Below are 11,702 nucleotides of genomic sequence, written 5' to 3'. Positions count from 1 at the left end.
CCAGGGGCTGGCGGCGCTGCAGGAAGGGAGAAGGCAAGGAGGCGACGTCCGGCAACGCAGCTGCAGGTTTATTCCTGCAGCCTGGAGTTTCAGCTAAAAAAGGGATCAAGTGAACACAGCTCCTGGGACAGCACTGCCTAAAAACCAGCACATGAAGCCCAGCACCAGCCCGGTCCCAGTAGCAGGTGGGCAGGGAGGAATCTGTCCCCAAACAGCCTCCGGCAGCTCCACCGGTCTGTGGGGAAGGCAGGGAGGGGGACTGGGAGAACAGGGGGGACGTTTTGGGACAGTCCCAGCCCCAGACTCTGCTGTCGGCAGTCCTGGCTGCACAGGGGTCTGGGTGTCTGCAAAAAGAGCGGCCAGAAAAGTCCTGGCAGCCCCCAGCCCCGTTGGTCCCATCGTCCCCAAAGGGGTGACCAAGAGGGGGACACCGGCCCCAGGGACTCAGGCGAAGATGGTTTCCTCCCGCCGCTTCTTGGTGAGGATGGTACCAGGCTTGTGCTGGGCATCGGGGTGGTTGGCCAGCTCGGGCGGGCAGGAGGAAACCGGGCTCTCCAGGATGGCCTGCTTCAGGTCGTAGAAGACGGTGGAGTCCTCCTTGGTGAGGAAGGTGATGGCTACGCCGCTCTTCCCCGCTCGGCCTGTCCGCCCGATGCGGTGGATGTAATCTGCAGGGGGGCAGCGGGGTCAGGCAGGGCCTCGGCACAGGCAGCGCTGAGGCCAGGCAGCCCCTGCCGCATCCCGTAGACCCCCGGACGGGCCCCGACTCACCCTCGATGTTCTTGGCCATGTCGTAATTGACAACCATGGAGACGTCATGGATGTCGATACCGCGTCCAGCCACGTCGGTGGCCACCAGGATGTCCTTGGCCCCGGCTTTCAGGTTGGAGAGAGCAAACTCACGCTGCTCCTGGCCTTTGCCGCCGTGCAGGGTGCAGGCGTTGTACTGCGGAACAAAGTGGGGGTTAGCCGGGGTCCAGCGGCACCCAGAGCTGTGTTGCAGGGTCCCCACGTAGGGATGTGGGTGCAGGGGCTTGGGACAATCCCCACCCACCACAGCCAAAGTTGAGGGGCTCCAACCCAGCCCAGACTCACCCCCATCTTCTCCAGGGACTTTGCCAGCACGTCGCAGCCCTTCTTCTGGTTGACGAAGATGATGATGGGTGGGTCGAAGCCCTGCTCCAGGATGGCTAACAGCTTCTTCCTGTGGGGGGAGGAGGACAGTTGGGCAACGGGAGGTTGAGGTGCACCACAGGAGCCCCTCTGTTCTCCAGAGTCCCCCTCCCAGAGCTCCCTCACCCTCAAAAGCCCCAGAACATCCCCCAAGACTCAGCCTCCCCATTCCACCCCACCCCAGCGGCCCCCTCCACACCTCTTCTCTGACTCTGACATGAGGAAGACCTTCTGCTCCACCCGCTCGTGAGGTTTGCCGGCAGAGCCGATGTAGACCACGGCCGGACGACGGAGGTAGCTGCGGGCCAGACGCTCCACTGCTGGTGGCATGGTGGCCGTGAACATGACGGTCTGCAAGAAAACAGGACAGTAAGCGATGTCCCCTGTGGGGCAGGAACATGGCTGCCGCTCCCTTGGCTTGTTCTCCAAAGCCCCAGGTCATCCCCTCTCCAGCCTGTGGACTGTGCTCAGCCCCGTGGAAGCACCCACACCACCACCCTGGGTCTCCCGCCTGCACCCACCTGTCTGTACTTGTGCTTCCCTGACTCAAAGTTAGCCAACATCTTCTCGGGGTCCTCGGCCTCATCGGTGTCGGGTTTTTGGTTGGTGACAGGCATGTGCTCCAGGATCTTCTGCACGTCAGGCTCAAAACCCATGTCAATCATGCGATCTGCCTCGTCCAGCACCACATAAGTGCAGCGGCTCAACACCAGGTACCGGTTCTCTAGCACGTCAATGAGACGTCCTGGTGTAGCGATGACGATCTAGGACATCAGAAGAGTTGTTGTCCACAGCCTGGGGCTAAACTGCTCCCCCCAGATCCCCTTACTGCCCTCCCCAGGGACTAATACTCACCTCACAGCCCATGCGAAGGCGGAAGCCTTGGTCCTCACGGGAGATGCCTCCAATCACGGCCACCGTGCGGATGCCCAGAGGCTTCCCAAACTTGATAGTTTCCTCCTCAATCTGCTGGGCCAGCTCTCGCGTGGGTGCCAGGATGATGGCGTAGGGACCCTGGTCCGACTCCTCAATCCTGCGGTGTGGCAAGGCACAACCACGTCACCCACGGTGCCATGGTCCCCCCCACCACCGCAGCGTCATCCTGCTGCCCTGCCCCATCCCACCTACCGATCGATCTTGGGCAGGGTGGTGATCCACACCAGCAAAGGGATGAGGAAAGCCGCGGTTTTGCCACTGCCGGTTTCGGCCACGCCGATGATGTCACGGTTCTGCAGGCCGATGGGGATCGCCTGGCGCTGGATGGGGGTGGGCTCCTGCGGAGGGGAGAGGCAGGTTTGGGAGCAGAACTTCCCCTCCTCGCCCCCCCAAACACCTGACCCCAAAAAACCAACCCTTTTCCCCTGCCTCCAGCTCTCCACAGGGCTGTCAGAGTCTGCTGGCAGCAGCCCCCCTCCCCGTGCCTACCTTGTAGCCACACTTGTCGATGACCTCCAGAATGTGGGGGGGCAGGGAAGAGTCCTTCCAAGAGCGGATAGGGTTGGGGATCTTGCCCCCCTTGGTGGTGATGCTGTAGTCCTCACGGAAGATGCGCCAGTCCCTGTCTGTCATCTCGTCCAGCTTCTTCTGGGACCAGTGCCGGTCATCCCAGCGCTGCTTGGCCTCCTTCTTCCGCAGCTTCCGCAGCCGGGCCCTGGGTGGGGGGCAAGGAGGGGGACAGGGCTCACCCTGTGCCTCTGGGGAAGCTGGAATCATCCTGCCACCCATCCGAAGGACAGGCTGCAGCCCAAAGCCACCCCCCAAGCTCTGCATCCCGGCCAAGCAGAGCCGATCAATACCCTGGGCACCCCTCGGCACCCTCTCAGCTCCCCCCAAGCACGCTTACTCCTCCTGCTCCTTCTCCTCCAGCGTCCGCCTCTTCTCCATCAGGTCGCCGTAGAAGCGCGACTGTTCCCGTTTCTGCTGCTTCAGATCGATCCCCGCGATAAAGCCCCGGCCCAGCAGCTGCACTTGGTGCCGCTCCTTGTACCTAGAGTGGGACGGGAGCGTCAAGGGTAGGGCTGGGGCTGCCCTGCACCCCCAGGGGCACCCCCAGCCCCAGGTGCACCCCATCACTCACAGGGGGTTGTAATCAATGGATGTGTCTTCTGACGCATCCCACTCAAAGACGAACTTGCGGTCATTCAGGTGCCGCGTGCGTCTCCGCTTCTTCACTCCTCCTAGGTAACGTTCCTGTGGGCGGGGGAAGATCAGTGGGGAACGAACCCTGGCCCCCTAGCCCCTCACCACACTAGCCTGGCCCCCAGCGCTACCTTGATGGCGTGGAGCTCTTTGCTCTTGTCTTTCTCCTCCCGGATCTTCTGCCTGCCCTCCTCATCCTCTGTGCCGTTGGTCTCCCGCTCCATGCGCTCACGGCGCTCCCTACGCTCACGCTCCTGAGGGTCTTCTGGGGAGCAGGGGAAGGATCTCAGAGCCAAGCAACACCCCTTCCAGGGCTGGGGGCCCTCCAGGGGTCCTGCCCCAGCACCTCACAGCCAGGCAGACCACGGGTGGGGACAACACCTTACCCAGCATCTTCCTCCCCATCTCCTGGAACTGCTTCCTCTTCTTTCTTTCCTCCTCCAGCAGCCGCTGTCGCTCCTCCACCTCTTGCTGCCGCCGCCGCAAAGCCTCGGCCTCCCGCTCCGCCTTGGACAGGAACTTGGGCTGGGACAGAAGAGGAGAAGGCTCACACCGGGCCTGGCCGCGACCCCCTCGCTGCTGGGGCTGCCACAGGACAGGACTGCCCCCTCAAACATCCATCCCGTACTGCACGCGTGGTATGGGAGAGCCCCAACACAGACAGAAGGCTTCTGCTCCTACCTTGGCTTCTGCCTCCTCTTCAGCCTTCTTCTTAGCCAGCAGCTCCTCCAAGGACAGGGGCTGGGCCTGCAAATGTGGGGTTGGACTGTTAGCAGTCCCCAACGGAGACCTTTTGCCTCACCAGAGTGATCCCCCCCAGGGAGCTGTTCCCAGCCAAGCCCCCTCTGCCCCCTCCTCACCTTCTCCTTTTTCAGGGCATTCTCCTCCTCCTCCTCTGCTTTCCGTGAGTCCCTCTCCTTCCGGGACTTTGAATCCTTGCCCCTGCTCGGGGACAAGCTTCCCAGCAAAACAAAGCGGAATCAGGCACTGAACGCAGCCTCAGGGTCACCCCGTCCCCACCAACCGAGGGAATCCTGCTGTTACCCAGGACAACACTTCTTACAGAGAACAGCCCTGGGGTGCTTATGGGAGAGCAGGAACACCCCAAAAAGAGAGGGGACTCACCTCGACCGCTTCCTGTCCTTGTCCCGCCGGTGCCCATCCTTCTCCCGGTCCCGGTCCTTCTTGGTCCGGTCCCGGTCACGCTCTTTGTGCCGGCGATCCCTGCAGAAGGGGGCAGTGACAGCATGGCCCCAGGCCATCCACTCGCACCCATCCCTTTGTAGGGCCATTATGGACAGACAAGAGTGAGAGCACTTTTCCCTAAAAAGATGGGGAGTCCCCTGTAACACCCCTCACCTCTCTGTCGACTTGGACCGGGAGCGGGACCGTGAACGGCTGCCTCGTCTCCTGTCCCGGGACCGGTGCCGCTTCCTGTCCTTGGAGGGGGAACTCTTGCGGTCCCGGTCGCGATCCCGGTCACGATCCCGGTCCCTGTCTGGGGAGCGGGACCGCTTCCTCTCCTCCTTGGCAGGGGATGCGTCCCGGTCCTTCTTGTCTGCCAGTTCTCCAGCCATCTGCGGGGAAGAGGATCAGGCAGAGCAGGGAACAGGGGAGGACCCCGGGAGGGAGTTGGGAGGGCTAGGGGACCCAGGGCGGGGGGAGCAAGAGACCTGGAGAGGGATTGGGAAGGGCTGGGGACCCCGGGAGGGAGCGGGGAGGGCTGCGGGACCCCGGGGGGGGCAGAGGGGAACCCGGGGAGGGCTGGGGGACCCGGGGGTGGTGATGCAGGAGACCTGGTGGGGAGGGAGCGGGGAGGGCTGGGGGACCCCGGGAGGGTGCAGGGGAGGGCTCAGGGGGACCCGGGGAGGGCTGGGGGAACCCGGGAGGGAGCGGGGGGGCTCAGAGGGACGCGCGGGGGGGCGCAGGGGGATCCGTGGAGTGCTGGGAGACCCAGGTGGAAGCGGGTAAGGCTGGAGGACCCGGAGGACCGGGAATCCAGGCCCTGCCCCGGGTGCCCGGGTGCAGCCCGGTGACGCGGTAGCGGGATCCTCCAGCCCCTCGGACCCACGGGGGTCCCCGGTGCCTTCCTGCGGGAGAACCCAGCGGCCGTAGGAGCCCGACACCCCCGGACCCGCCCCAAGCCCAGGCCCGCTCTCACCGCCGCCGCCCGCAGGCCCAGGCCTCAGCACCGCCCCGCCGCCATGTCCGCCGGGCGCCGCGGGGCACGCCGGGAAAGCGAGGCCTCGTCCCCCTCCGCGCCGGAACTACAATTCCCAGCAACCCCCGCGGCCCGCGGATCCCTCCGCCGCGCAGCGCCCCTGACCCCGTGAACCCCCAAACCTCCGCAATGACACCCCCCCAGCCCCACGCAGGATTTTTCCCCCCCCTCCTCATATCCCCACGTCCCCCACGGCGTCGTGCGAGACCCCCACACACCCCCCAGCCCCATTGACAGCCCCTGTTCCCAAGTTGGGGGGGGGGGGGGGGTCCAGGCAGAGCCAGGGAAGGCTGGGGGAGCAGAAAAGGGGGGGGGGGGCTTATGGGGTGCCCAGGGAAGGTACCCAACAGCACCCCACACCCCAGGGACTTTGGCCTCTGCATCACCACCCGTGGGTGACGGCACAGGCGCACGTCAGTGTCGCTGTCACCCTTCCCCGCTGGCACCGGTGACGCAGAAGGGACCCCACCCCAGGGTGAACCCCAATAACACCCAACACCCCCCCCCAAACACAGGACCAGGCACCCGCTGCACGTGGGTGAGTGTTATATTTCTGATAATAAATAAGCTTTTTAATAACACTGACCATGGAACAGAGACACCCCCCACCCCCCCCCAGACAGTCCATAAAACAACACCCCCCCACCCCCCGCCCTGGCACCCCCCTCCCCACGAGGGTCCCTAGGGCCAAGCAGCAGATGAGGGATGGGGTGGGGTGGGGGGGGGGTGTGACGAAACAGGATGAGTCCATGGATAAGCCCCCCCCCCACACCCAGGGTTGGGCAGCAACCCTTCCTGGGCCCCCCCCCCCCCCTCAACCCCCACCTATGGCAGCTCCATGGGGGCTGCCCCCCAAGATGGGGGCTGGCAGGAGAGGCGGTGTGATGGGAGGGTAGCAGGCACCCCATCCTCCTTGGGGGGGGACAGGACTCCAGGGCCCTGTCCAGCCCCCCCACCCCACCCCATCCTGAGGACTCAGGGGAGCCAAGGGGCTTTGAGGCGGGGGGAAAAGCATTCATGTCCCCCCTTCACATGACGGAGCAGCTTTTTGCTTTTTCCTTCTTGAAGGTGGAAGAGATGAGCTCGGAGCGGCTGGGCAGATGCAGGAGTCGCTTGGAGAGGCTGCGGGGGGGGCTTTTAGGGGGCTGCAGGGGGGCTTTACTGAGGCAGATGCCGGACACAGTCCGGAAGATGCTGTGGACGCTCTTCTCCGAGGTGAAGGCCGAGCACTCCAGGTAGCTCTCGGCTCCCAGCTGCCTGGCCGCCGCACAGCCCTGCAACCCAACCCTTCGTGAGGCCGGTGCAACACCCCAAACCCCCCCCCCCACCCCATAGGACCCCCCCCCCCAACCCAACCTGCTCATAGGAGATGGGTGCCTGCTTCTGGTGGGAGAGCTCCATCAGGGTGCTCAGGTCTGTCCGTAGGTCTGTCTTGCAGCCGATGAGCAGCACCCGCGTGTTAGGGCAATAGTCCAGGATCTCTGTCTTCCACTGCAGGGTTGGGGGGGGGGGGGGGGGGGATGGGGCATGGAGATGCCATCACTGTGGGGGGAACCCCAAACCGTTCTCCCCCCACCCACAGAGGGGCTTCCCCCACCCCTCACCTTCTTGGACGCACTGTCCAGGGTCTCGGGGCGGCTGATGTCGAAGCAGAGCAGGACAGCGTCCGAGTCGCTGTAGCAAAGGGGACGCACGTTGTCATAGTAGGGAGAGCCTGGGAGAAAAGGGGGTGTCATTGCACAGCACCCCCCCCAAGGGACCCAGGCCCCCGGTCAGGAAGTGCTTGCAAAGGGACACAGCCCCCTTCCTGCCTGGAGCGGGGGGCACAGAGCTCTAGAGCCCCCCCCACCCCCCCCCAAAATGCCACCTCCGCTCCCCGCAACCCGTTAACATCGCCATCGCCCCTAACGAAGCAGCGGGAAATGGATCCCGCGGTGTTTATATAACAGCCGCCCCCGCCATGTTGGGGAGCCCCACCAGTGGGCAGGGGTGTCAGGGGGGCAGCTGGGACACGGGGGGGGGCTGCCACCCTCACAGGGTCCCTGGGGAGCCGGGGCCACCAGCACTGCACTAGGGACTGTGGGGAGAGATGGTGCATGGGGGTGTGAGGGTAGTGGGGTGCCTCTCTGGGTGTGGGGGTGGCTGGGGTGCCCCCCCCATCACCGCCCCCGACCCCAAAGGGCCTCAGAGGGGTTTTGCAGCCCAGACGCTCCGTGCGCGGAATAGCAAAGAGGCTGCGCCAGCGCATTGCCATAGCAACGCGGGGACCGCGGGTGGCGGGGACCCCCCCTCTGATGGGGGGGGACACTGCAGCACCAGGGCAGGGCTACCCCGGCCCCCCCCCCCCCCACTTCGAGGGTGGCAATACCAGGATACCCGATTACCCCCCCCTCCCCATTCACAGGCAGCCCCATAGGGAGGGCATAGGGGCCCCAGCACCCCATACCCTACATCTGGGGGGGCTCACATGGGTGCAGGGTGCCCCTCCAGGAAGAGGCTCAGCCCTGTGTGTGTGTCCCCCCGCCTGTGTCTGTGTCCCCCCCTGCCGCCGCAGGGCCAGTCCCCAGGGACTCCCAGGCAGCCAGGCCCCCCTGTGTCCCCCCCAGGCCCAGGGATCCATCCCCACACCCTGAACCAGCCCCCCCCCCCCCCAAGATGTCCCCACTGCGGCCAACAAGCCACCCCCCCACACTGCAGGGACCCCAACGTGCCCCATTGCAGGGCTCCCTGCACTGCAGCCCCCCCAAACCCCAGGCCTGCTACCCCCCCACCCCCCCAAAACCCCAAACCACCTTCCCCCAGCAAATCTCCCCATCACCCCCCACTGGGACCAGGGCTGCCCTCGCCCCGCTGCACCCCCCGGTACCGGAGGGACCCCCCCCACCCTTGTGCATACACCTTCCCCCCCCCGCCCCCGGTACCGGAGGTGTCCCAGAGGCTCAGCTCCACCCGCTGCTCCTCGCTGACCAGACACGCCGTGTAGTTCTCAAACACGGTGGGCACGTACGTCTGCAACGGCACCGAGAACGTCAGCTCCCGGTCCCGCTGACCGGTTCCCGCTGACCGGTTCCCGGTAACTCCGTCCCGTGCTCCAGCTCACCTCGGGGTAGCAATCCTTGGCCAACACCTGCAGCATGGCCGTCTTGCCGCACTGCACGTCGCCCACCAGCACCAGCTTGCAGCGGGCCGGTGCGGCCGGTACCGGCCTCCGCTCCCGCATGGCGGCGGCGGAGGCGCAGAGCGCGCACTCCCCTGCTGCCGCCCGCCCGCCCGCCAGCCCTGCGCCCCGCCGCCGCAGCGTCCTTATATACCCCGCCAACGCCGAGCCCCGCCCACGGCGGCGCCCACCCGCCAATCGCCGCGGCGGCTCCCTATACGCCGGCCAATGGCGGAGAGGCGGGGACCCGCCGGGGCCCGCCTTTTCGGTTGCGAGGCCGCTCCTCCAGGCCAGGGGGCGTCTGTCTGCCTACAGACGGAAGTGGGACCCTGCTCCCGTCCCAACCGGAAGTGGTGGTTGCTAGGAGACCGGTAGGACGCCGGCCGCTGGGCCGGGGGTACTGGGGGGCGACCGATATCGGGATGGGGGCGACCGATATCGGGATGGGGGCGACCGATATCGGGATGGGGGGGGCGGGACCCCCCCGTGGTGCGGGACGGGGAACCGAGGGGTAGGAGTGATGGGGCCTGGGGGTACCCCAAAGTGTGGAGGGGGGGCCTTGGGGGCGACCCCAGGAGGAGGAGATAGGGGTGGGCAGGGGGGAACAGGGCCTGGGGGGGGCGGGGGGCGGCGGTCGGGACCCTGAGTATCCCCCCCACTTCTCACACCCGTGTGCCCGGTCCCAGCCATCATGTCGGACAAGCGTCGCTCGCGGGCGGCAGCCCCCATGGCGGCAGAGGATGGGCTCCTGCTGCTGCAGAGCCAAGCGCTGGCCGAGGAGGAGGAGGCCAAGACGAAGGGGGAGATGCTTACCCGGTTCCTGAAGGTGCGTGGGGGGCCGGGGAGGGGGGCCATTGGCAGCATATTACGCCACATGCCACCCAGCCCCTGTTCCATGTCCTCACCGCTCATGGCCCCCGTGCAGGACAAGCTGGCCAAGGAGGAGCGCAGCAGCACCCTGAACCTCCACAAGCTCAGGACGCAGTGGCGCACTGTGTTGCGGGAGGTCAAGGATAAGGAGCTGCGCCAGGACATCGAGATCCTCAGCCAGACCTTTGCGCGGGTGATGGACTGCAAGGACAGCGTCATCGAGGTGAGCGTGGGGCTGGTGGGGTGGGGGTGGCACTGGGGCTCACCGATGATCCCCCCATGCAACTTCCACAGTCTTTGGCCACAGACCTGGAGGAGGCGGAGGAGCAACACGCCCAGGCCCTGCGCAGCCACCTGTACAACATTGACCGCCTGCTGCAGCTCCAGCACTCCCGCCTGACGTGCCTGGAGGAGGGGTACAGCGCGCAGCTGGAGGCCCTGAAGATGGAATTAGAGGCTGAGAGGTATGGGAGTTTGAGGCTGAGAGGGGGAGAGAGACAGCAGTGGCATCCGCTGGCTATCCTGTCCTGGTGCTGAGCCCTTTCATGACCCAGTCAGGGCTGTTGTGCCTTCCCTCTGTCAGCAGCTCCCCCATGTTTTCCCCAGAAGGACCATCCTTGAGCAGCACGAGCGAGAAAGCTGCTATCTACGGGACGTGGCACTGGCCACAGAGCAGAATTACGCCAAGAACAACCACGAGGCCACGCTGAATTTCCAGAGTGCCCGTGATGACATCAAATACAAGGCACGGGGAGGAACTGTCGAGGAGCCTTTTAGGGCTTGTGAGCAGAGCACACGGCGAGGTTTGGGAGGTGGTGGGTCACCCACACCTGTGTCTGTCCCCAGAGCCAGCAGGAGAAGCAGTACAGCCGCCTGCAGCTGGGTGGGAAGGTGGAGGTGCTCTGGGAGCAGTTCCAGAGGGCCATGCAGAGCTACACGGAGGCCACCGAGCACCAGAAGATCGCTTTTGAGGCGCTGAAACAGAAGGACAAGAAGAGCTCCAGGGAAATAGAGATGCAGGCGAAGAAGCTGCAAAAGCTCCAGGTTGCAGCAGGGCGCAGGGGTGGCTGTGGGAGCGGAGACACCCCCGTCCCACTGCTCACATTTCACCTGTCTCTAGGACTTGGTCACAGCCACCAAGGGCCAGATTGCGGCTCACCTCCGAGAGAGTGAAAAGCAGAACCGGCATGCACGGGAGGAGAAGGAAAGCGTCCTCAGGCAGCTCCAGGAGCTCAAGAACGAGATGAAGCAGGCCAGGGCTATGGCCCACGGCAGCCTGGCCAGGCTCACCACGCAGAGCAGCGCTGCCCTGAAGGCTCTGGCGCGAGTGGTGGAGAAGGTGAGGCCGGCAGCCCACGGGCAGGGGAAGCACCAGAGGGGTGCTGCCATCCCCCCTCACCCTGCCCTCACTTGTACCCCCCCTTCCCAGGCCCAGCACATCCTGCGGCTGGCCGAGATGTGCCGCAGGCTGGAGACAGAGGAGGAAAAGGTGCTGCCCTTCTACCCTTCCTCGCTGGCGGAGGGGGATCAGCGAGAAGCTCAGCAAGTCCTTGAGGAGACACCCACGGAGCCCCTGGCCCAGGTGAGGAGGCAGCACTGGGGTCCCAGACACTGCCACAGCAGGGGGCGAGGGTCAGGATCCGGCCTTGGGACATCCCAGCTGGTGCGTGGGCAGGCTGGGGTAGCCCCCTACCCTCCTCCCTGCCTCTCTTGCCCAGGCCATGCGGGACTACGTGGGGCTGGAGCGCTTCTGGCAGCGGTTCAACAAGGTGAAGCTGGAAGAGCAGGCGCTGGAGCGGGAGCAGGCAGCCCTGAGCCAGAGGAACCAGCACCTGCGGGAGCTGCTCAGGCAGTACCTGGCAGGGATTTCCGTCAGCCAGGAGGTGCTCAGTGAGCCCAATGCGCTCCTCATCGTCGAGCGCAAGAGCTGCGTCCCCGCGGACTTGCCCCATGCTGAGGGGGGCCATGCACAAGGTCATCAGAGCACCAAACACCCTGACAGCCTCTCGGAAGGGGACGCCCACCCAGACCCCATCCACGGCTCCACAGGCACCAGCTGAGAATCCCCTCCTTGCAGATGAGGGCACCCTGCCTGGCGCCTGGGGACACCACAAGGATGGTGACTGCCCAGAGGTGCCATAA

At 65.4% G+C, this 11,702-nt stretch overlaps 3 protein-coding genes across 5 annotated transcripts; 1 reads left to right on the top strand and 2 right to left on the bottom strand.

Annotated features, from left to right (window-relative positions):
* Positions 1-47: 47 nt before the first annotated feature.
* Positions 48-5,540, bottom strand: DDX23 (DEAD-box helicase 23). 2 transcript variants are annotated; one of them, XM_075049455.1, is made up of 17 exons: positions 5,474-5,540; positions 4,672-4,889; positions 4,438-4,536; positions 4,173-4,269; positions 3,994-4,059; positions 3,699-3,837; positions 3,444-3,577; positions 3,251-3,363; positions 3,017-3,160; positions 2,599-2,824; positions 2,302-2,447; positions 2,029-2,206; positions 1,695-1,937; positions 1,373-1,524; positions 1,096-1,204; positions 772-946; positions 48-668 (listed from the first exon to the last, which is right to left on the bottom strand). In XM_075049455.1, the coding sequence occupies exons 2-17, from the start codon at positions 4,887-4,889 to the stop codon at positions 445-447; spliced, it is 2,463 nt and encodes an 820-aa protein (XP_074905556.1). In that variant the 5' UTR covers positions 5,474-5,540; the 3' UTR covers positions 48-444. The 2 variants fall into 2 exon arrangements, with proteins under 2 accessions (XP_074905556.1, XP_074905557.1); XM_075049456.1 differs by having other exon boundaries at positions 3,444-3,574.
* Positions 5,541-6,221: 681 nt separating this feature from the next.
* On the bottom strand, positions 6,222-8,800 carry RND1 (Rho family GTPase 1). Its single transcript, XM_075049909.1, has 5 exons — positions 8,634-8,800; positions 8,455-8,542; positions 7,138-7,247; positions 6,890-7,024; positions 6,222-6,807 (listed from the first exon to the last, which is right to left on the bottom strand). Exons 1-5 carry the CDS (start codon positions 8,751-8,753, stop codon positions 6,562-6,564), a joined length of 699 nt encoding a protein of 232 aa, XP_074906010.1. The 5' UTR covers positions 8,754-8,800; the 3' UTR covers positions 6,222-6,561.
* A 581-nt stretch (positions 8,801-9,381) lies between these two features.
* DRC2 (dynein regulatory complex subunit 2) lies at positions 9,382-11,702 on the top strand. 2 transcript variants are annotated; one of them, XM_075049908.1, is made up of 8 exons: positions 9,382-9,516; positions 9,616-9,783; positions 9,855-10,024; positions 10,167-10,305; positions 10,407-10,604; positions 10,681-10,899; positions 10,990-11,142; positions 11,279-11,702. In XM_075049908.1, the coding sequence occupies exons 1-8, from the start codon at positions 9,382-9,384 to the stop codon at positions 11,618-11,620; spliced, it is 1,524 nt and encodes a 507-aa protein (XP_074906009.1). In that variant the 3' UTR covers positions 11,621-11,702. The 2 variants fall into 2 exon arrangements, with proteins under 2 accessions (XP_074906009.1, XP_074906008.1); XM_075049907.1 differs by having other exon boundaries at positions 10,681-11,142.

This window comes from Buteo buteo, chromosome 17, assembly GCF_964188355.1.
Source record: "Buteo buteo chromosome 17, bButBut1.hap1.1, whole genome shotgun sequence".
NCBI classification, from domain to species: Eukaryota; Metazoa; Chordata; class Aves; order Accipitriformes; family Accipitridae; genus Buteo; species Buteo buteo.
The sequence above is the reverse complement of the archived record's forward strand: the minus strand, read 5'-3'. Positions and strand labels throughout refer to the sequence as shown.